This window comes from Chrysemys picta, chromosome 4 (assembly GCF_011386835.1).
Source record: "Chrysemys picta bellii isolate R12L10 chromosome 4, ASM1138683v2, whole genome shotgun sequence".
NCBI lineage: Eukaryota > Metazoa > Chordata > Testudines > Emydidae > Chrysemys > Chrysemys picta.
The window spans coordinates 23673003-23697064 of record NC_088794.1 but is presented as its reverse complement, the minus strand read 5'-3'; the positions used below and the strand labels follow the sequence as shown (position 1 = coordinate 23697064).

Below are 24062 nucleotides of genomic sequence, written 5' to 3'. Positions count from 1 at the left end.
ACACACCAGGTTGCTAATAACCTCCAGGCAGCAAAATTAACTCACTGTTTGCAGAGCACAGTTCCTGCTCCCTGATAGAAGGCGCTATATCAGGGCAAAATATTGTTACCGTGTGGTCCCATGCTGATCTAGTCCTGTGGTCCCTCCCTCTCCACCCAGAATGAGTATCTGAATCCCACCGCTCCTGCCTGCTTGAACATGCTTGCAGCATCTCCTTTCTCTCAGGACAATTGACTGAGCAAAGCCCTGTTGGGTTATGGGTGGAATGTACTAAGCGTGTTTGTTGTCCCTCTGGGTGAGCGCTCCCATGTGCCTCGTGGCCTTGCGGCTTCATTATTGAGACAACTGGTCTTGGGACACTTCGGGAGCCTAATCAGAGCTGGGTGTCTGGGGGGACATGCTGCCGGTGGATATGAGAGAGGAGGAGACTGATGATGAAAGGGATTTGGAAGGCCAGTTTCAAAATAGAAACACTGCTCTGCTGCCCTGGGGGGTGATCTCCCAAGCTGAACAGGTGTGGGATGAGGGACCCTAGGGAAAGCCTGGGCGCACCATAGGAAATGGAGTTGGGGGCTCAGCGGATGGCAGTGATCAGTTCCCCACATTCCAGCAGGATTCCATGCGGTGCCAGTTCCCGGAGCAGGTGTGAAACTGAGGTCCTGACCTCTCAGGTCATTAAAGTTCCCGTGGCAAGTTTTGAAAGAGTTATGGCCAAATTCCTAATGATTTATAAATGGGGGATGATGGCACTTCCCCACCTCCCGGAGTGCTGTGAGGATGGTGAAGCACGGTGTTGCTAATGGAGATTCTCCTTTAGCTCCAAATGCAGGGATGTGTGCTTTTAAGAGTGGGAGGTCAGGGGTGACCACAGGGTGCACCTGTGAATTTCCTAGGGGGCGGTGAAGTTTTGTTGCACTGCACAATGCAGTGAGAAAAGTCGGTACCTTGTGTTGAAACCCCCTATCTGGCGATACCGCTACGCTGTTAGGGGACAACATGCAAATTCCTCCCCTGACTCCTTTCTAATCTCCTTGCCATGCTGCTGGTTGGTTGCATTTCTACTGCCTGGGGCGATGAACTTGGCAGCTCTCCTGAACTAGCAGGCTGGAGGGGTGTGTGTGTGTGTGTGTGTGTGTGTGTGTGTGTGTGTGTGTGTGTGTGGACAGGACACCTCCAAGGGAAACCCAGGATGCTGCAAGGGGGATTGATTTAGCAGGGTGTTCTTTTCCTCCCAGGGTCGGTAATGAGCTAGTGCCCCACGCTGCCAGAGATGCCTTCTTAGGGGCGACACATAAAATTGAGGTCCTGACCACGAGTTCTTCTAAAACAAAACAACAGAAGCCAACAAACCTGGGGCGCTTTTCATAAAAGCAGGTCTGTTAGCCCCAGTGGCTAAATTCCAACCCAGGTAACCTTTTCAGGAGCTCAGATCTCATCTGGTGGAGACTGGTTTGCTAATATGAACAAATTGCACAACAGAAATCAACCTAGGAGTCACTTGCAGGAGTCCTTTTTGCAGAGTGTTGTCAGAGCATTCTAATGGCCAGTTGGAGCTGTTCATCACTCAGCTCTTAGTCATGCATGGATTCCAGGGAGGTCATTGGCAGGGTTTTTAATAAAATACTGTTCCACTGAGTTCTTATGGTGACTGCTTGGCAGATGGAGGGACTTGGTAAAGTCTATACCCCGTCCTAGGAGAGAACAAGCATGTCGGAAATGCTTCCAAACGGTGAGATGTGTTCTACTGTGCCTATGATGGCATTATGGGATTGGGTCCCACTGTGATAGTTGTACAAGTAAAGGACAGGCCCAGCCCAGCAGACCGTGCAGGGTAAATAAAGGTGGACTGTAAAAGGTGGGCGTGGGGGAGAGAAAAGAGAACTCATGGCTACACAGACTGGCTGTATAGACTATATTGTAATGCATGTGCAGAAAGGGACAGACTGAAGATTGCAAGGCCAGTTTAAATGCTGGCATTTCTAGCTTGGGAGTGTTTGACTTTACAGCCTATGTAATTATTTGTATGATAGAAGCCCTTCGGGGTACGTCCATGCTGCAGTTGGGGGCGTAATTGCAACATGGGTCAACATACATAGGCTAACGCTACCCACGCTAGCCTGGCTAAAAATAGTAGTGCGGCCACAGTGGCGTTGGCTGTACAAACCTTGCAGGGACCCTGCGTGCATAGTCGCATCGCTAGCCTGCACCGAAGCCCTTGCTGCTTCATCTAGGTTACTACTTTTAGCCCTGCTACCTGGGCACGTCTACCTGCGGTGCAGTAGTGCCTCAGATTGCAATATAGACCTACCTATAGAGGCCCCGAATATACACATAGTCCCTTCCCCAAAGAGCTCACCGTCTGAATAGACAAGATGAGCCAAGGGTGAGAGAAAGGAAGGATTATCATCCCCATTTTACAGATGGGGAACTGAGGCCCAGAGAGATGCCGTGACTTGACCAAAGTCACCTCGGCCGTCTGTGGCAGAAGTAGGATTTGAATCCAGATCTCCCAAGTTTGAATGCAGAGCCCTAACCCCAAGATGATCCTTTCTCTCTAGCTAACTGTGGGGACTACAAGTGCTGTGAAACCATTCTGCTTGGGCTCTGTTTGCTGTCACATTCTGTGGGCTGCTAAGCCCTTCCCATCTTTCACGGTTGCGATGGCATCAGTCAGATGAGTTCGAGACTCCCTCCACGCAGTTGTCATCTATAGACTGATGCTCTCAACTCATCTGCCTGCAAACAGATAGCACACAGAGGCATTTTAATGTATATCATCATGACACCAGTTATTGCAGATGATTGGATAATGGGCTATGGATTATATACCCAAAGCTTGAGATCATATCTTCCCTTAATTCCCGAGGAGCAGAATGATTGCTATAGCTTGACGTGTTTATCATTGGGAGATGAAGGCAGCTATCTGTTACAGAGTCATGGTAAGGACACCATTATGAAGACTGCATCCGTACTCCAGGGGATTCACGGTATCCTGTAGCTCCTGGGATCTGTAGCGTATGAGGGTGTTGTGGGAAATGTACCCAAGGCTTGAATAGTCACATGATGGACTGATGCTTCTTGGCACCTCTGTGTTGCTGTTGTGGGCTAAAAGCTTGTGGCTCCACCCGCAGGTGCAGCATGCCTTCTGGGAGTTGGCTGAGTAAGGTCAAACATGGCATTTTGGTTCTACTTTGGTCTAGCTTTGTCCCTCTGAAAGGCCAGGTATGAACTAGCTTGGTTCCTATGGATCAATACCTCCTGTTGAAAATTATTATTTACTTTAGGTCTCTAAGTATCCTACCCTTCCTAGTTCAACCTCGTAGAGGATTTTTAGCAGCCGATCTGACTGCCTTCTCTCTAACCTGGTGCGTTATCTTATTGCCAGGCTTAGTATTTTACTCCTGGGGGAATTCTGCACCAAAAAAATAAACAATTCTGCGCACAGTTTTTTAAAATTCTGCATGTTTTATTTGTCAAAATAACACAATATAATCATGCCAGTTTTCAATAATTTTGGTCATTTGCAGACCAAAAAAAAAATCAGGAAATGTTTTTTGACAAATAGTTTCCTTATTAGGTATATTCATACATAACTTTGAGTAATTAATTTAAATTAAAATACAGAAATGTATTTCCTGCACCCTTCAGAAGCAGTTCAAAGGCTTGAGGGAGCTGGGGTAATGGAGGAGCTGAGGGAGAGCTATGGAGCCTGGAAGTGAACCTGGAGGGTTGTTGTGGGTGCGTGGGAGAAGTATGGAACAGGATTTTTTTTTGGGGGGGGAGATCATAAGGGAGTTGGGGAGCCTCCCCCATGCAGATGTTGGCTGACCCCAAGCCTCTCCCATGTGGCCCTGCAGCCCCCCCTCCCATTCAGTGCCTGGCTCAATGCTGTCACCCTACTAGCTCCTGGGTCTGCACCCCAGTCTGCCCCCCCGCTACCCTTTCTGAATCCCAGTCTGTGACCCCCAGGTGCCCCACTCTGTCTGTTGTAACCTGGCTCCATGGGGTCAGGGTGCTGTGATGCATGCAGTTGGCTCTGGGCTGTTCTGGCACTAGAGCGGCCTCTGGCGGGTGAAAGGCAGGACTGCAGCACTTCTTGGTTCAGTGTATTTTCTGAGGGGGTGGGGAAAAACTCTGTGCCTGACATGAATTCTGTGCACGTGCAGTGGCACAGAATTCCCCCAGGAGTAGTATTTGTTCGCCATTTGGTCTAGCCATTTGTGTGGCTGGCCTGTTGGTTGGTGTATAGGATGTGGCATTACCATAGGAACCTCTGGGTTCTATGCCTGGTTCCCCTGTGAAGCCTTTGTGTGACACTGAGCAGCCAGGTGGCTTTTCTGTGCCTCACTTTCCTCATATGTAAAATCAGGATCATGACGTGGCCTAGTGGATAGAGCACTGGGCTGGGACCCAGGAGACTTGGGTTCTATTGCTAGTTCTGCCCCGTGACTTTGGGCAAATCATGTCATTGCCCCGTGCCTCAGTTTCCCCATCTGTAAAACGGGTTAAGGATACTAGCCTCCTTTTATAAAGCACTTTGAGATCTATGGATGAAAAGTGCTAGATAAGAACTAAGCCTTATTAGTATTACTTGTCTTGTCCCATTTAGGTTGTAAAACATTTCAGGGAAGGGTCTGTCTCTTACAAAGGTGGGGTGGACGGTCCTGGTGTTCTGGAATCCTAGATGCCACCATAAGACAAATAACAATGAAGAGTCTTGAAACTCTGATCCTTCTGGGTGAACGGGGCTGTCTCTAATGCACAAAGTTCTGTTCTGATTTTTGTCCCCACCTCCATGTAATCCCAGTAGAATTCCAAGGACTCTTTAATTACTTTCTTTCTTGCTGAGCACTTATTTATACGCGGTAATGTCCCTGGGCTAGAAAGTGTGTTTGAACAAGAGCCCCCTTAGCAGCAACTGGCAGAGATACAGGGAAGCGCATAGATAAATGTAAATATAATGCAAATGCAGAAGCAGCTGCAGTGGAATATCTATAAGCAGAAAACATGGACCAAGAGCAAACTCTTCACCTGGAGTGCAGGTTCCCAGCTCTGGTTCACGGCATCTATTTCCTTCCCCAACATCTTGGAACCCACTGTCTTCTCGCCAAGATTTTTTTTGTCCCCCTCCTCTTGGTCCCTTTGCCCCGCAAGCTGCAATGAGTTTTGTGCTCTCCTGGGAGAGCTGGAGGCTGTTAGCTGAGACAGAAAAACAGATCGCTGATGGAGTTTGATTTTTTCCTGGGTCTCTTTTTAAAACGCGTTAATGTTCCAAGCGATGAGCGAGAGGGCTCTTCAATAATTAAAATAATATAAATTAGAGGGAACGGGAGAAAACTTAAAAGCCATTTGCTGAGACAAAAAAGATTGAATGCATTCGCTTCAGAGAGGAGGCAAGAATGAGAGACAGGTGGAGAAGAGAGGAAAAATGTTCTTTAATTTTTATTATTTTAACCTCAGTCCATTTTTATTTTTATGCAAAGAGCCATGTAAAAGTGGCAGGATGGAGGCTGCACAACCCTATCTAGGTTCAATCTGTTTTAGGTGCTTATCCAGCCTCTGTCACCATAGTGTAATCTGAGCACCTCACAATCTTTTAGGCATTTATCCTCACCTCTGCTCTAGGCAGGGCAGGGCTATTACCCCATTGTACAAATGGGGAACTGAGGCACAGAGGCGCTAAGTGACTTACCCAGGGTCACACGGGGAGTCTGTGGCAGAGCAGGGAATTGAACCTAGGTCAGTGTGTGCCTTGGCTACACAGGAAAGTTTTAATGGTTCCACTGATGTAGTGATACCAGTGTGAACCCCTGTATGGATGCTTATTTTGATCTCAATGGATTTTTTTCTATTTAGCATAATCCCTTTTCCAAGCTGCATCTGCTACACCAAAGACGAGCCCTTTGATGTTGGAATAAGAGTGTCCAAATGGGGGGTTATACTGGTATAATGATATACGTTGAAATTTACATCCCAGACTACAACATTTTTTTCTCATGTAGGCAAGGCCTAAGATATGGCTTTGACAGACCTTGCAGGAATGAATCTATTGCTTTACCTATGCTAGAGGAACACAGGAACTGTCACACTGGACCAGACCACCTAGTCTAGTATCCTGTCTCCAACAGTAGCCAGCAAAAAGCTGCCTCAGAGAAAGGAGCAAGAGCCCCCTGGAGGAGCCAGAGGTGGGATCCCCTGGGAGCAGGTTAAGTTTCTTCCTGACCCCCAGTAGTTGGAGCCTACCCTGTTAAGCTGGGTAACCTGCTAAGGTCTAACTGGTAGGTTTCGATTGCTCTCCAAACTCTTGGTGGTTTTTCATCTGTCACTGTTAGAACTCTGGATATTCTCATGATCCATATACACATCCAGTCTTTGTATGCTGGTAAATTCTTAACCCCCCGTGTTCTCTTGTGGCAATGAGTCCCACAGGTTGATCCTGCATCGTGTGGGGAAAATCTCTCTCAACTTTTCATCTGGTTTAAATTGGGTGCTTAAGTAGCCTTAGTTCCCTCTAGCACGATTGTGGAATAGCCCTTTCTCCCTGTCCCTGTACATAATTTCCCCAATTGGTTAGCAACCGTGCTACATGCACTGGGGTATTCTTAGGACTCAATATCAACTCGAACTCAGTCTCAGTATCCACCTGTGTCCTTTTAGCGACAAAATAGAAAGTGGTCCTGGGTGCAGTAGCACAACTAGTGTAAATGGTTTTCCTGCTGCTGTCCCACATTGCCCTGGTTCACGGCTGAGGGGGCTTGTGTGGTTTCCTTTCTGATCTTCATTGCACTGGAAAGAACTGGGCACTTTCCAGTACCGTGTTGCATGCGCCTGGTCCCTCTGTGGTGACCGGCTTCTATTGGCATTGGCCTGTGAGCTGACCTAGAAAATAACCATTGTTAGTAGCCACTCTTCCTCTGGGACCAGGGTTGCGTCAAAGAAATCTGGTCCCTTGCAAAGTCATGGGCTCCAGTCCATGGAGAGACCCAGATTCCACTTGTGTGAAGTCTTCTCCTTCTGCCTGCCCCAAACTCCTACATCATGCAGGGTGTGTGTGTGTGTGTGTGTTTTGAATCTGTGTAGTATTGGGCCGTGCAGTGCATGAATGTATCCCAGTGTGCCTGTTATGGCTGTCTAAAATGGGGCTGTAGTCTTGGCATATAGAAGGAACAGGCATGTGACCTATAGGAAGCCAGATGTAAAGCTTCCTGCTTCTTAGGCAGGGGCAGCAGCCGCGAGAGGCCCAAGAAGGGAAACCCTGGGTGTTTCCTGTATTCATGGGAAATAACATGGAAAGACTCCATGCTTGTCAAATTAAACTGTTCTCTTTGTTAAGAAAACTGTTTACAGAGATGCTGCAGCTGCAGCGAGCATTCTAGCCATGTGCCTTGCTCCCCGCCCTGCCCCGCTCAGCTGACTCCTGTGATGCCGGACACCACTTTTTGGCGCCCCCAAAGCTTGGCGCCCTAGGCGGCCGCCTAGTTCACCTAGTGGTTACACCAGCCCTGCCCCAAGCACGGGGACTTGATGTGCCTTGAAGTTGGCTCTTTATCTTTGCTCCCGGCTGTTTGAAGTTGAATACCAGCATACACTTAAAATGTAGGGGTTTACGGGGGGGGGGGGGAGAGAATATAGGGGGCAGGCAAGCCCCCTGTATCTAGAATCAATGGGACAGAACCAGGGTCCTCCTGCGAGGATCAGATTGCGTGACTGAGGCCTGAGCCGAAAACTAACATTTCCGAGCAGTGAAATGACACTGAATTTTGCAGGTCTCACCTTTAGAATTTCCGTGTGACTCTAAGCACCCTCCCCTCCCCCATGATCTTGGAGCCTGGGGGATTTTTAACGGTGAGACCGAGACCACATAAAGGTCAGACAAGTGTCCCTTGTGCTGGAGAGCATCCTGCAGAGAGAGTTGTTGATAAAGGAGCCCTGTGGTCTGGTGCTAAAGTCTGCTCAATCAGTCGGGATGTGTGGGCAGCTTGTGGTGGTAAAGGGGTTGTTTATGCAGATGCAAGAATTTTGTCTAAGAAGACACTGACTGAAAATAAAACGGAAAAGGAAACGTGAGGGAGGGAAAGAGAGAGAGAGAAAAGCAAAGCTTCTAAATGGAGCCGTAAAACCAATAAACAAAGCCTAATTATTGTACAGCTAAAAGCGAGATCTTATGGAGGCAACTTCCTCCTTTTGTTCCAGGGAGAGTCTTTTGTGGTGGCTTAATTAAAAACAAGTGCTTGGTTTTGTTTGCAGTGGAATCTGAAGGCTCTGATTTGTGCTGGCACATTGGTTCCTAGCCGGATCTGGCAGTCCTTGGGAAAAGTTGGCTATGAAGGAGCTGGGTGGATTACGTTTGGTGGAATGGGCGTGTGGGAAGAGGAGAGGACAGGATGGAAGCTAGCGCTGGAGAGACTGGATAATTAAAAAAATGATGATGAGGGCAGAGAGAAGAGGAGAGGTGGAGTAGAAGGAAGGGTGGCAGAGAATGACTAGGCGAGGGGTGATGGTGTACTGAAATGATGGGGTGGTGGGAGACCCTGTTGTATAGACTGCAGAGAAAAGCTTTGCTAGCAGAGCAAGGCTCCTGTCCCGCAAACTGCTCCATGTGTGCTAAGAGCGGGTGTGAAGCCATTCTGTAGTGCACCACAGGTTTTATCAGGCTTGCAAAATCCAGCATCTACAAGACCCATTCTTAAGCACCACCTTCTCCATTAACCAACTACTTATCTGTGTACAGACACTGAGCACTCTGGTAACACCATGGGGAAGGGATCCTATGACCAAGGGCTTTGGTGGGGCTCGGTGTAGGTGCAGTCCCAGTGCCTGGAAGCCTATCCCATTAGCCAGTTCTTCTCTTCTGGAATGCAGCGGGACTACTTGCTTATCTTTTAATCATGCACTTTGCTGGCTCGGGGTCCCCAAGAGAACGTGAGCAGGATGTCAGCTGTTCCTTCCATGCTCTGCCATCTCATGGAGGCTTCTCTTCCTCCCGGTATCCGCCTTGATCATAGCCAGCAAGGGCGGGATGAGGAACAGAGCTCCCCACCTGAACTAATTTCAAACCCTTGTTGAATTCTCCCCTTCTCTGACAGCCAGTACCCCCACCCCCCCGTGGCTGACGGACAGGTGTGGTAGCTTAGCTTGGATACGCTCGCTAAGCAAGCAGGCCTCTTGTTTTGTATGCATGGTACCTAAGGAATGTTTATTGATCTCAGAAATTTGGCTGCAGCATGAGGTTTCCTCGAGGCCTGGGCGGCAATCCCTGGGTGACCCATTAAGTGAGGTTTGCATTCCGGGAAAGGAGGAGTGCATGTGAGTGACAGGTGGGGCTTAGCATTGAGTCTAGGCATTGTTTGTTTGGCTCCAGGGCATATGCCGCACCAAATGCTGCAGCTGTATTTCCTCAGAATTAAACTGTTTGTGAATAACACTTGCTGCTGCTTTCGGGGCCGAGCCAAAGCTGTTGGAGATAATTGTGACGAGGCCCAAGATGGGCTTTCTCCATAAAGACCCCCTCTGAGCAGGGCCGGTGCAACCTATTAGGCGATCTAGGTGGTCGCCTAGGGCGCTAGCATTTGGCGGGGCGGCATTTTCTTTGGTGGCGACCGCAGCGGCCAGATCTTCGGCCGCCCCGGTCGTCATCGGCATTTAGGCAGAGGGAGCTGGGGCAGGGGGGCGCGGGGAGGGCCGCCTGCAGCAAGTAAGGAGGGGGGGGCGGCACGCAGGGGAACTCCCCGCCCCAGCTCACCTCTGCTCCGCCTCCTCCCCTGAGCACGCTGCCCCGCTCTGCTTCTCTCCCTCCCAGGCTTGCAGCACCAAACAGCTGATTGGTGTTGCAAGCCTGGGAGGCAGGAGAAGTGGAGCAGCGATGGCGTGCTCAGGGAGGGGCGGAGCAGAGGTGAGCTCAGGTGGGGAGCTGCCGCACGGCTCCCCGGGCGGGGGGGGAGCTGCCATGGGGGAAGCGCCTCAGGGCGGGGGGGGGTGGGGAGCTGCGGGGAGCTGCCGCAGGGCTCAGGGAGGGGGCGGAGCAGAAGTGAGCTGGGGTGGGGAGCTGCCGAATGGCTCCCTGGGCCAGGGGGTGGGTGGGGAGCAGCCGCGGGGGGGGGGCGCCTCAGGGTGGAGGAGGGGGGCAGGGAGCTGCCTCAGGGCTCGGGGAGGGCGCAAGGTGGAAGTTTCACTTAGGGCACGAAACATCCTTGCACCGGCCTTGCCTCTGAGGCAGGCTGAGGAGGGTAAATGCGTCCCCCACAAGGTGTAACAGGAGCAGGTTCTTTGCACTCAGAGTATGTCCATGGCATGGCTGTGGCTGGCCCAGGTCAGCTGACCTGGGCTCGGGCTGCAGGGCTATAAAATTACTGTGTAGATGTTCAGGCTCGGGCTGGAACCCAGGCTCTGGGACCCTGTGAGGGGGGTTGGTTTGAGGGCTGGAGCCTGAGCCCAAATGTCTACATCGCCATTTTTAGCCCTGCAGCCTGAACTCTGGGCACTCGAGTCAGCTGACTCACGATCTGAGATTCGGTGCCATGGGGGTTTTATTGCAGTATAGATGCACCCTGAAAGGATGGGCTCTGAGCTCAGCTGTCTGTCTCTCTGTCGAACGCTGACTTTCTATCCAAGCCATTGCAAACATGAATGAGTCAAACCTCCCAGCCCCCTTCCTCGAGGGGCAGGTTAGTGTCAATATCCCTATTGCGCAGATGGGGACCCCAGGATAGACCCTCCGTCAAAGGGCCTGCAGCCCTTAATTGCTGACTTCACTTGGGACTCCTCCCATGAGCACGGCGCTGTTGGCGACCTGCACCAAATCATGCAGTGAGGCTGTGGCGGAGAGGAACAGAACACAGGAGTCCTGTTCCCCAGACCTGTGTTTGCAAGGTCATAATTTCTCTCTGCCCCTGACAATCTCTGACGCAGAGAAGTCAGGAAGGCATCTCTCTCCGGTAGGCCAGGAGTGGATACATACACTCAGTCAGGTGCATTGTGACAGCGGATCCCAGGTTTGATGGAACTTATGTCCCTGATGCTCCCTCTGTTATAGCTGGGGAGTAAAATAATGGGTCTGGCTGCGAGAGTTTAATTCCCTTCGCCATCACTTCCTGCTCTGCACTGCCTGGACTAACCTAACTCGTAGCAAGAAAGCACCAGTAAGAGCCTCTGATTGGATCCAGCAGACAGTTCGGATCCAACTTAGGGGTGCTTCTGTTGAGAGCATTATACCTCGCCCATCACAGCATCGCTGAGGGTAATGTCTACGTAACAATTGGAGGTATGTACTTGCAGACCGTGTACACATAACCCAGCTAGCTTGAATTGACCTAGCTCGGGTACCAGAACAGCGATGCGTCAGCACAGACTAGCCACCCAAGTCACTAGCCAGTGGCCCAGGACTAGGAGAGCTCACGCTGAAGCCTGCCGTGGCGTCACTGATCGCGATACTTTAGCTAGCTAGACAAAGCTGAGCTAGCTCTCATGCGAGCTGCAGTCATTGCAGGGGAGACCTACCCTGAGTGCTGCCCAGTACTGTTCCCATTGTACGTGGATCCAATCGCTCACTGCAGTTGCGCGCTCTGTTAGAACGCTCCCTCTGTTATCACTTTGTCTCAAAAGGCCACTCTTGTACCTTGGACCCTGTTCCAGTCTGTCGGTGTAGAACTTACTCAACACAGACGTGTCTGCCAAACTCATCACCATGGTGTCTGTGGGCCCTTATGAGAGGCCGTCTTTAGACAGTGCTCAGCCCACTTGGCTGGCATTTTATGCGGGTTGGCACCAAGGAGAAGGGGCCAGTCCTTCTCCCAAAAGAGGTTTTCCCCAAACCATACCTGTTCTTGACCTGTTGTGGGATGTTTGACACTCTCTCTCGTGTGTCCAGATGTCATCTTCTAAGCGTGCTGCCCTGGAGACCAAACGGAAGAGCCTACGGATTCCAGGCAGAATTGCCCCCTTGATTCAGGGCTGGGTGCGTGTGCGCACACCCGCTACAGCCCTTTTGATTTGAAGAAAAGCACCTGTCCCCTGCAGCCAGCGGAGCTTGCTTTCCTTTGCATCAGACGCGGCTGCATTCACTTCTGAGGAGCTGGATGACATTGGCATTTTAATGCATGGCCTTGTTGTCTTTCATCTCCTCCTTCCTTATTTCGTTTAGAGGCACTGCTGCAAGCTCCTTTGATGGCAGAGCGAACACCCTCTGGAGGTTACTCCAGTCACGTTTTTCCTTTAGGCCCATCTGTCCTGCTGTATGTTGTTCCACTCTATGGAAATACAACTCCCAGCCCACCCCTGCTTTTGCATCAAAACTGTGAGTGTTTGCTCCTTCCCTGCAACCAGGACCAAAGAACAGAGATGGCCCTACGTGGCAATGTCCCTGTTCCAAAATCAATCACTGCTCTGTTCTTCTTTCCTTGGGTCAGATCCCAACTCAGCTGTTACTCAAGATTTTACTATATTCTAGCGCAAGCAAAATTCCCGCTGTAGCCAATAGGAGCTTGAATGAGTAAGGCTGGAGTAGAATCTCCTTGAAGGATGTCAGGATTTTGGCCCTTTGTCTGTATAATTCCCTACTTCAAAAGGGTTTCCCTATTTCTGCTCAGTGGGGCAGGGTGGATAGCTGGAGTTCCAAATCTGCTCCGAAACCACCTACAATAAAAATGAGCCTTTGGGGGCCTGATTCAGATTTCACTCCATTGACTTCACCTACCCCTGATTTACATCAATGGTTATGCTGGTCAATGTTTCACTGGAAAAAATTTTAATGGAAAAATCGCTTGTTCATCAAAATGGAAAATCCCCCTGGAAATGGCCGATTTCAGCTCATATTTTTGGGTGGGTTTAGTTGAAAAAACAAACCCTGAAACACTTTAGGTTTTGGGCAGTTGAAAATTTGTGGCTGAAAACCACTTGCATTTGGGACTGGATTCCATTAGGAATCCTGGCTAGTTCTAGGCACATGGCTGCCTTTCACGGCCGCAGCCTGAAACATGAACCTTGCGTTTTGTTCTTGCTGGAGGAAGGAACCCCTCCATGCCTGCAGTGAACACACATGGGGTAGTTCTATCAGGTGCGCTGTACAATCGACAGTGCAAAAGTGGCTGTTAAAATGTACAGCACTTGCCATCAGCAGCTTCTCCCTTCTTCCCATACCCAAACCCCCTATGAACCTTCATTAAAACACACCACTGACGCAAGTTCTGTCAGAACTATACGGGTGGAATCCTGTAGTCCTCACACAGGCAAAACTCCCATTGACATCCATGTATGTGTATATTAGAGATGGGGCCCCAGACAACTGGCTGCATCCAAACCACACCCTGTGTGAAGTCCGGAGCTGAGAAGGAGCACAGAGAAATGCACCAGACACTGGACCTGGAAGCAGAATTGTCTCTAAATGGGGAATTTGATGCCATGTGCACTGCAAAGGCCCAATCTTGCCATGCACCGAGTGCCTCTCGATGCCTGTATCGATGACAGCTGTGACTGAAGGTGCTCCGCATGTTGCTGGATCGGGGCCCTACTTGGCCCAGTAAGGAAGGGCAATGAGAATAGGAAGCTGAAAAGGAAAAGGCCTCTCTGTCCTTGAGGCCAGATCCTTTGCTGTTGTTAATTGGCCTTGCTGCATTAAATGGAATGGAGGCTAATGCTGATTTATACCTGCTGGGGATGTGACCCCTGTATTTTATAGGAAAGCCCACAAGATTAAACCTCCACTGTTCTGGTTACATTTTGTTATCCCCCTGCCCTCTCCTGCTCCTTGTGCCAATGAAGGGCATCCGGGCTATCTCCTGTATCAGATCCATGCACCGCCTAATCAGCCTTCACCAAAGCAATTAAAAGGGGAAAGAAACCCCCTCCCCCACCCTAAAATGCACCTGCCGTCAACTCAACTTTCCTGAGAGTGACTGATTCTCTCAGGAAACACAGGAGACACTGAGAGCTTTTAGGAGACATTTGGGCTGCTAATGATGCTGAGCGGCAGCCTGATGTATTAGGCAGTGGAATGGTCTCCTAAGGGAGGACCTTTTATAGTCGGCCTGGAGAACAGACTGCAGGGAATGATCCTGCACTCACAAGGAGATAGCTCTTTCCCACTGCTAATGTCTACAGCTAATTCGGCTGCCTTCACTCATGTTGAACAGTGCTTACTTGCCCTGAGCTCAATGGCTCTCCTTGCCTGAGTAGTGATGGGGTTGGGGCTGGTTCTGTACTGGTCCCAGGGTCCATTAGTGCAGCCTTGAGGCTGCTCTAAAGTACTCTAGCTGGTAATGGCTTAAGGGGTTGTGCACGGGCTGGGGAATGCTGGAGCACAGTCGTCTCTGGCCATGCCCCTTTGCGCTCCTCCTCTGTGCCTGCACCTTGGGGGAAGAGAATGGGGTCTGGCTCCTGTGAAAGCTGGTGTGCCCCCCACTCTTTCATTGTAGAAAATCCTTGTCTGTGAAGATGTGTCCAAGTTATGGCCCATGTTTTGCCACTGAAGCAGTGCAAAGGGGCTGTATCGAGGTAGAGGATCCAGCCCACAGTGAAAAAGGGAGGGAGAGTCAGGTAGGATTTGTGAAGATGGGGGAACAGCAGCCGGTAATTACCAAATGTAAGATGTATCCAGGGGGCTTGAATGGGATGCTGTGAGGGCAATGGAAACGTTAAAATGCTCAAAGTATCAGAGGGGTAGCAGTGTTAGTCTGGATCTGTAAAAAGCAAACTTCTTTTAGAGGGTCCTGTGGCACCTTTAAGACTAACAGTCTTAAAGGTGCCACAGGACCCTCTGTTGTTAAAATGCTCCTTTGTCGTAACACCTACAGAAAGCTTGACTTTGGTTAGGCTGCTAGTGTGTAGAGACCACTGCCTCGCATGTTGCCCACTACTGTCTCATTGTACTCCCTTGCCTCCCTGTATCCATCTGTGGTCTGTTGTCTCAGATTGGTAGCTTTTTGCAGCAAGAGCTGTGTGTTTGTACTGCACCTAGCACAGAGGGGCCCTGGTGCATGACTGGAGTCCTAGACTCTTCTGCAATACAAATAATAAATAAGAAGAATAGAGCCACAGCCTGAAGAACAGAGGAATTCAAGTGGAAACAGGGACATGAAAAATGAAATAACCCTCTCCTCTAATATGACCTGTCAAAGGATAAGGCCTGTGAGTCCATTCGACCCCTTTCTTTTCAGCGTGTTTCCTGGTTACGGCCGGGTGTTGAAGCTTAGCAGCTGGCCGGGGGATTTTGTAGGAAGTGTGAAGTGCTGGGAAATGTTAAGTGGCTTATAAGTACTTTGATTATTTTAAATGGCTTAAGTGCCTTTCTGAGATGGTCGCCAGGCAGCCCGGTAAGTGACACAGACACAAAATCAATTACACAGTACAACAAACTCATTTCAAGAAAACCGGATTCCTTCCCTTCTCCCACCCTCCAACGTTCTGTGATTTGAGAATTCTCAGCCAGACGGGAGGGGTTCCCGGAGCCAGCTTTTATCAGCCGATTCTTGAGCTGTGTTGGGAATTTGCCCCCTTCCCATCCGTGCCAGGAACGGGGAGAAATTGCACAGGTGCAAATGGCAACTTTGTCTGCGTGTGGGGTTTGCATGGGTGCAGCTATGAAAACTCGGAAGGAAGAGAGATGCCCTAGCAAGCTAATCTAGTAACAGCACCAAGGAATTTCCCTTACAGATGTTTGATCTAGATCCTCATCTGAGCCATCTTTGCACTCCCTGGATCAGCTACGAGCCAAGCTACTTTCCTGATACAACTTCCCCTAGTGGTGATTCAGACAACTGGGGATTGTCGCTGTACAAGGAAACCTGAAACACACCCTGTTTTCTAGGGCCAGGCCTCTTGAATAGCCCCCGAGGAGAGGGTAGGGAGGCAGGAACCGCTCCACCAGCTCGAGACCACAGGGAGGTCTCTCGAGCATTGCAAACTGGTTGTGTTGGCTTTGCAGCTGCTTTCCCCCAGTGGCGCTGCAGGAAGCAGCCCAAATGCACAGGAGGATCCGGGTCCTTGGTTTCCAGTTGCTGTTGTGAAATATTTGGGGTGCATTTTAGATCTTATCAGAATGGGAGATTCAGCCAAGCTCGGTGCAGGCTGTTTTCACGCAGCTCTGTCAGTGCACCTCCTTTATGAGCTACAGTTCCACCCGTGTTCCAGTTCTGAGCCCTCTCCCCTGCCTGTCACCTTCACTATTCCAGTCCCAGGTCCCCTCACGCTTGGCTAATGCACCTGGCTCATGAAAGACAAACCTCTCAGCTGTCCCAGAGCCCAAGAGCTCTTCTGATGCATTGGGGGAAGGGATAGCTCAGTGGTTTGAGCATTGGCCTGCTAAACCCAGGGTTGTGAGTTCAATCCTTGAGGGGGCCACTTGGGAATCTGGGGCAAAATCAGTACTTGGTCCTGCTAGTGAAGGCAGGGGGCTGGACTCAATGACCTTTCAAGGTCCCTTCCAGTAATAGGAGATAGGATATCTCCATTTCATTCCTGATTGGCAGCCCTCCCAGTTCTGCTAGTCCGGGGACCCATAGCTCCGCCATGGGTGTTTGTATTACCATAGTGGGTCGGAACCTGAGTTGTGGACCTGGATCTTGCTGTGCTAGGTGCTATACCAACCCAGATGAGAGAGACTTTCCTGCTATTGTTCATCATTCATAAGCTCAGGGCTCTCCTAGCTCTCTGCTAATTCAGAGCTGCCTCACTTGTAAGTCGGTCTTGCCTTTTACTTAAATGCCTCCCACCTGTCCTCTGCGTTGTCACTAGCTCTAGCTTGCAGGAGCAAACACCATTTCTACGCTTCCCGCCAGCACTTTAAATATTTGATGAGCGGTTTTTAGCTGCTGTTCAGAGTGTGTTTTGTCATTTTGTTTCTATATGAATAAATAAAGTGCCCTTTATTAGATGCCATGGACTAATTAAAGCTGTACATCAGCAGAACAACTTACAGATGTGGAGCCTCTTCTGCATGCTGGTTTGATCAGCCCTGGTGGTTTGGTATGCAAGAAAATCTCGTAGGATGAGAGAGCTCGCAGTCCCCTGTCTCAGCTGTTGCTTGCTCAGTGTCACTCCCCCAATGCACGCTCCCCCTCCAGCCAGCTCTCACTGTCGTCCGTACTCATCTCCCTTATCAAAAACACCTCCTTCCCTCAAGTCTTCTTGCTTGACACCCTCAAATGCCGCCATCTCACCACACTCTCCCAATCCCAACAGTGACGCTGTCAAACAAGGAAATTCCCATGCCGAAAACCTCCTTAGCGGAGGGTTCAGGTTGCATGCGTGCCCTTCCGCCACACTGGGGAAAAATGTAGGAAGTCACGGGCTAAGGCAATTTTAACACTGACTGTCCTGCTCCAACGCCCCCTGCAGCGCTGCTTCTCACTAATGGGTAGTAGCTAAGCGGGATGGGGAGAAGAGCACTTTCAGAAACAGCTGCGGTGAGACTGTATCCCTTGTGTCAGGAGCAGTGCTCTGGTCTCTGGCTGGTGCTGTTGGTACGTGCAAATGGGGCAGGGATACAGGGGGAGAGGCAGTGGTGGGAGTGCTGCTGTTTGCAAGCAGGGCTGACATGGTCCATAGCAGCACTGGGCTAAAAAGGCCAGATGGGGAGCAAGGGCCACTGATCCTGCTTTAATGAGAGCACTGCTGCCTATATGCCAGGCCTCTGTGTCCAGCAGGGGTGAGGCCTCAGATGGGAACACACTAAGCTCCTTGTTGGTACGATGAGCCACGCTCGGCCTGGGGCTCCTTAGCCAGAGATCTTGTGGGTCAGGCACTAGACTCGTACTAAGATGACCTAGGTTCTGCTCCCAGCTGTTCTACTGATTTGCAGTGTGACCATCACTACGTCACTAAGCAGATGTCTACGCTGCAATAAGAGACCTGCAACACGGCCATGCCTGGATTTTCAAGTGGGGCACCTAGCTCCTATTGAAATCAATGGGAGTTAGGCACCTAACCTGCTTTGGGACTTTGGTAAAATCCCACTAGATGCCTATCTGTGTCTTTAGGCACCTAAATCCGACGAAAGTGGGCATTCACCCACGAAAGCTTATGCTCCAATACATCTGTTAGTCTTAAAGGTGCCACAGGACACTCTGTTGCTTTTTACAGATCCAGACTAACACAGCTACCCCTCTGATACTAAATATCTTTGTCTCTCCGGCCATTAGTCTCTGTGCTTCAGTTGTCTATCTGCAAAAGGGAGATAATGATTCCATTTTGTGTATTGCAACTGTAAGTGGTTCGGAAAAGGGAATGTCTTATTGTGGATATGGACAGCACCTGGCACAACGGGACCCGGATCTCAGTTCGGGCCTCTCGGTGCTACTGTAATAGACATAACACAGTCCCCTCCTACTTGTGCTTTTATGGGAGCAGATGTGCATGGGGTTTGGGACTGTCGGGGGGGCCATGATGCCCAGTGCTTGCCCTTGTGTACCTGTGCCCAGGTGTAACCTTCCCGGATACTATCCTTTTGCTGCATGACGTGGATCAAGGCCAAGCGATGGCCTCGCTCTCTTGTGTAAGTTGTAGCTTTCCTCCTCTAATTTTTACCATTTGAGCTGTAATTTGCTGCTGTCTGCAAAAGGCAGGAAGGCAAGACCGATTTCTGTTTTCCGCTGGTGTCCACCACTGTGAATGTCGCCCAGCCCTGAATTGCAACAGTGCCTGTGGTTTCGAAGAACTCCCCGCTTAGGAGGTGCTGTCCGCTGTTCTGACATAGCTCACATTCCTGCTGTTGCCATTGCCATGAGGTGCAGAGACAAGCAGGCAGGCTGTCAGCCGGACTGGAAATGGGCACAGATCCCTTGATGTCCAGAACGCTCTTGCGGGGGGAGAACGTGTGTCTTAGGAAAACATGTTAGACAAATAGACGCTCTTGATGTTTTAATTGAAGCCTAGAGGGAGCTGCTATCTTTAGCATTGCTAACAATGTATGGAATAAATAATTCAGCTAATGGAGGATTTGCCGGCTGTCTGCATTCATGGAGGTGCGCGCACATACTTTTGCTGGAAGATTTTGTTCAGGGGTAGAAGGCTAGTCTGAGATGCAACATGGCCTGGTGGCTAGGACGCTGGCCACAGACCCAGGAGCCCTGCCTTCTCTCTCTGATTCGGTACTTGCCTGCTGGTGACCTTGGGCAAGCCACTTCCCCGCTCTGTGCCTCAGTTTCCCCTCCCAACCTTTGTCTATTTGGAGTGCAAACTCTCAAAGGGCTGTGTCTCACTATGTGCACTTACAGCGCCTAGCGCGAAGGGGCCCTGACCTCCGCTGGTGCTGCTGTAACACAAATAAGTAATAGGGCCAGAGGCCGAGCTTTGGGTAGGATGTAGACACACTCTGGTTCATCATACATGGAGGGGTTCGGAATGGAGTGACAGAAGGTTCCTTGTAACCAGCACCCTCCACTTCACTACCGGGAAAAACTGCATGAGACAAAAGCAGCTTCGTTCTCCAGGGCGGCCAGCAGCTGTCCTGTATGGATTCATACTTGGGCTGTTCGTGGTGCACCCCGTTGAGGGAGTAGCTGTGAACGCCTTCCTCTGCCTTTAGAGGGACTCCTGCTGGCAAAGGCTGGGATTGGCATATCCGGGAGCTCACCAGCGCCTGTGCCCCCACACTGTTCCCTGCAGTGTCCTTCTGGGCGAGGCTGGGAGGGGAGTAGCTGGAAGCTCTCCAAGCCAGTGTCCCTAGTCTAGTTGCTGTGGGTGCTTCAGCAGGGAGGGGCTCTGACTGGCAGCGCTTCCAGGCTAGATGGTCTTGCCCTGCATGTACGCAGGAAGGTGGTGCTTCTAGGTACAATCCCTGTTCCTGTGCTGCCAGCTTGCAAGGAGTGGGTGTGTGGAAGTGGGGCAGTCTAATGGTGTAAGTGGTGCTAGGGATCCCATGGAGGGGCCTTAGGGACCCTGGGGTATGATGAGGGTGGGAGGAGGAGTGCACCCCAATGTATAGATTCCAAGGCCCAAAGGGACCATTGTGACCATCTAGTCTGACCTCCTGCATAGCCCAGGCCAGAGACCTGCCCCACAATAATCCCTAGAGCGGCGCTAATAAAAGGGTGTAGCAGGGTCCACTCCTGTACATAGTCCCTCCTCCCACTGATTGCCGGCCTCTGGATGTGCCCACGTGCCTGCAGCCCCTCGCCCATCGCCCCACCCCCCACCCTTTCTCTCTCCAGGCTTGCAATCTCACTCTGCTGCCGGGGCCTGGAGGAGCCCGCAAAGGAGCGTCCGTGCTGTTTTCGGCGGGTCTCGCGCAGCAAGCGCAAACCGCGGGAGCAAACTGCCTGCCTGCCTGCCCCCTCCATTGAACATGTTCAGGGGCAGCATTTGAATAAACCCCCCACCCTGCCTCCTCTCAGATTCTGTATAGAGAGAATCCAGCCAGACGTTTAGCCTCACTGGGAACAAGGGAGGGAGGAGAAATAACGTAATTCAAGTCCATGTGGTCTCACTTAGCGGATAAATAACCTTCATTAAGATGGGAAGGTGGAAATCGGACAGGGAAAACTGATTAATCTCCAGCTCTCTTCGCACTTGTTAATTTCCTTGCGCTTCACTGGGATTATTAAAACAAATTGCAGCTGCATTCCTCCCCCCCCGGCTGCTCCAGCAAGCCGGCCTCCGCACGCAGCCCCCCCAACCTGTTCCCTTGCAACTTTCGTCTTGCTTTTGTTTTCCCCTTCTTCCTCCCAACCAGTTGGTGACAAACACAATCAGCCTGCATGGCTCCGGAAAGCCCCCATTCCCTTTGTGGGAAGCCTTATATTCCCCCCCTCCCCACCCCGCCACTTGAGATCCTGGGGCGCATAATCAGACAAAGAAGAATAAGGGCCTGATTAGCAGGGAAACAAAGCAGATGGCAGCCCGCGCGACGCACCGCTCCAGAACATGGGCCACGTGTCTACCGCCTCCATCGCTGCTGGGTGACCAGGTGTCCTGCTTCTGTGGAACAGAGCCATCCGGCTACACTGGTTCCATTTCTGCTGTGTCATCACCTTGTGCCACTCTGCCAGTGCAATGGGGCTGACAGCTTCTGCGTCCTCTCCCTAGCAGCCCCTCATATGGGGCTCGGGAGTGGCCCTGGCTGGTGAAATGGCCACAGGGGCCGTAGCCAGTGGGCATAGTTTAAAGCAGCCCTGAGACTGCTCTAATCTATGCTGGAGCCAGCACAGCATCTGCTCCAGAATCAGGAAGAAGCCACAGCCCGTTCCTTTGTGGCTACTCCTTTCAGCAGACACCAGGCGGCACTGAGAATCTGGCCTGTAGGATTTGCCCAGACATCTGATACCAGGCGCGATAGCTGATGTGTCAGCAGAAGACCGTCCCTTGTCCAGAACGTGCCTTGCCTATTATTATGGGGGTGCCCAGAAATGGCTGCCTGCCCCCTGCAGATACATCCTGAATCATGAGACGTGATGGCCCCGCTTAGCTCGAATAGCTGCGCATGTTAGAACTGGCCGTAAAACGATCCTAGCCAGTAGTGCCGGGAAGGTTGATAGATCTGCCATCCCGTCTCATGGGGATTCCTTTCAGCGCACTCATGAAATATGGATTGGTTTGACGCATGGGAAATTTATCCCTTTGTTCGAAGCTGTTCCTTTTACCTGGCTGGCTTTTCTAATACAGCTTCCCCGCCTGGTGTGGTGGGAGGGTATTTTTATGACTGGCTTGTCCCTTTCTCAGTTAGTCATTTAAATGGGCCCTCACTTGCATAGCGGGCCTTAGCGCTTCCATGGTGCATTTCATCTTCAAAGCACTTTGCAGCACCAGGCCCGTGTCAGCACAAGCACCAGGGTCCCAGCAGCAGAAAGGCCGAGTTTGCAGTGGCAGAAGAATCCGCCGGCGGGAGACCAAAGCAATCTGAAATCTGGGGAGGAGTGGGCAGGGAGGAGTCAGTGGCTGCCCTGGGCTCTATGGTTGGAATTAAAGCTCCTCTCCATAGTAGAGAGATCTTCCTTCACCCCCCTTCTTGAAACTCCCCTTTGCCCCACCACTTACAAAAATCTTGGCATTGATTGGGGGTGCTGAGACCCTGGCCGATCCTGCCGGACAATCCTGTCTCATTGTGCTCCCCCCCCCCCGTCTGTCTGTCCCCACTTGTTGTCTCTTGGGGGCAAGGGCCATTTTTTTGCAGTGTTTGTACAGCGCCTGGCACAATGGGATTCTCAGCCAGGACTGGGGCTCCTTCAGGGCCACAACCAGTATGTTCCTAAGGCAGGGGCGCAGAATACTCTCACACTGACCTCTTGCCCTGCTGTTCCCCCATGCCTAACAAAGCTTTCTCACACTGTCTCTCCACCCAGACCCACGTTTTCCCCCCTGCATCTAGCTCCACACCTGCTCCCCTCCTGGTGCCCCACACTTGTCTCTGCTCTTCCTCCCTCTCCCCCCCCCCCCAGGGCATCTGGCTCCGTGATCTCCTTGCCCCACGCCTGACCCTGAGCTCTTACCCAAAGAGACTGTCAGGCTGCAGAGCAAACCCCCAGCAGATGCCAGGCAGTTCTGGGAACTACGTCTCTGCTTCCCCAGGAAGCACTAAAAGCCCAGATCCAATCCTCCCATTCTCCTGGGACCTGGGGGTTCCTGGCCTGCTGCTCCCCAAGGGCTGGGAGTGCCCTGCACCTATGGGCACTGGAAGGATTGCAAAGGTTGGGGGGGGGGGCAACCAGGGGTTTCAGCACCACTCAAATTTGGTCCAGTTGCCCCTCTGTCCTGTCAGCAGGGAAGGGGATCTGCTTTCCCTCCCACCCCTGTTGTGCCCTGGGCTCCAAAGATTATGGCAATACAAATACATAATAGAGAACTCGGGGCAGGGAGATGCTGGGAGCATCCACCGCCCCTGCCCGGGGATAACCCTCCCTCTGGCTCCCCTCCCTGCGCTAGGTTCCGTGAATCATCCTATTGATTGTGTTCTGTTCACGTTCTCCTCCCGCCTTCTTCACCGCCTAGCCCTCTCCAGTCGTGCATTAAGCGCAGTGACTAATATCTGTCATGTGTGTCTCTCTCTCTCCCGTTGCTCCTCAATGGGGAAATCATGGGAGGGGAGTTTTGGTTTTAAATATTATTTGTGTGTGTGTTGTTTGGCTTCTGTGCTCTGTGTTGTTGAAGAAGGGTTCTATGCACTCAGAACTTCTTCCTGGGGGGAGATTATGGGTCTCCGAGGCAGGGGGAATTACTATTATTTGTACAATGGAAGCATCTAGGGTCCTCTGTCATGGCCCAGAACCCATTGTACTAGGTACTGTGTGGACAGAGAACAAGTCATAGTGGTCCACAAGCTAAATATGAATGAACAGTGTAACCCTGCAAAAAAAAAAGAAAAAAAAAGTGAACATCGTTCTGGGATGTATTAGGTGTTGTAAGCAAGACATGAGAAGTAATTCTTCTGCTCGACTCTCTGCTGATTAGGCCTCAACTGGAGTATTGTGTCCAGTTCTGGGCATCACATTTCAGGAAGGACGGGGACAAATTGGAGAAAGTCCAGAGAACAGAAACAAAAATGATGAAAGGTCTAGAAAACATGACCTAGGAGGGAAGATTGAAACAATGGGGTTTGTTTAGTCTGTAGAAGAGAAGATGGAGAGGGGACATAACCATTTTCAAGTACATAAAAGGTTGTTACAAAGAAGAGGGAGAGAAATTATTCTCCTTAACCTCTGAGGACAGGGCAAGAAGCAATGGGCGTAAATTGCAGCACGGGTGGTTTAGATTGGACATCAGGAAACACTTCCTGACTGTCAGGGTAATTAAGCACTGGAATAAATTACCTAGGAAGGTTGTGGAATCTGTCACTGGAGGTTTTTAAGAGCAGGTTGGACATGAGGGATGGTCTAAATAATACTTAGCCCTGCCATGAGTGCAGGAGACTGGACTAGATGACCTATCGAGGTGCCTTCCAGTCCTACAATTCTATGATTTGATTAACAAAAAGATGGCCCCCTACCCCAAAGAGCCGACGACCTAAATGACACGAAGCAACCCTCCCAAGGCAGCAGCAGCAGGATTTGTTGTTGGAGCTGGGATGATATCTTGGGAGCTCCTGGCTGTCAGTCCTATGCTCAGGACGCTGGGTTGTGCCACCTCCCTTCATGCTTGAT

At 50.9% G+C, this 24062-nt stretch overlaps 1 protein-coding gene across 3 annotated transcripts in view; it reads left to right on the top strand.

The window, feature by feature from the left end:
• GRM4 (glutamate metabotropic receptor 4) overlaps positions 1–24062 on the top strand; it is a 216837-nt gene that overhangs the window by 31043 nt on the left and 161732 nt on the right. Inside the window, exon 1 of one of the 3 annotated variants that reach the window (XM_065591665.1) lies at positions 9817–9892. The exons of the other annotated variants lie outside the window; for them this stretch is intronic. Within the exon in view, the coding sequence (XP_065447737.1) occupies positions 9863–9892 (30 nt within the window). The 5' untranslated portion in view covers positions 9817–9862. Of the gene's footprint in view, positions 1–9816; positions 9893–24062 lie in introns of those variants that run through there. 3 annotated transcript variants of the gene reach the window in all.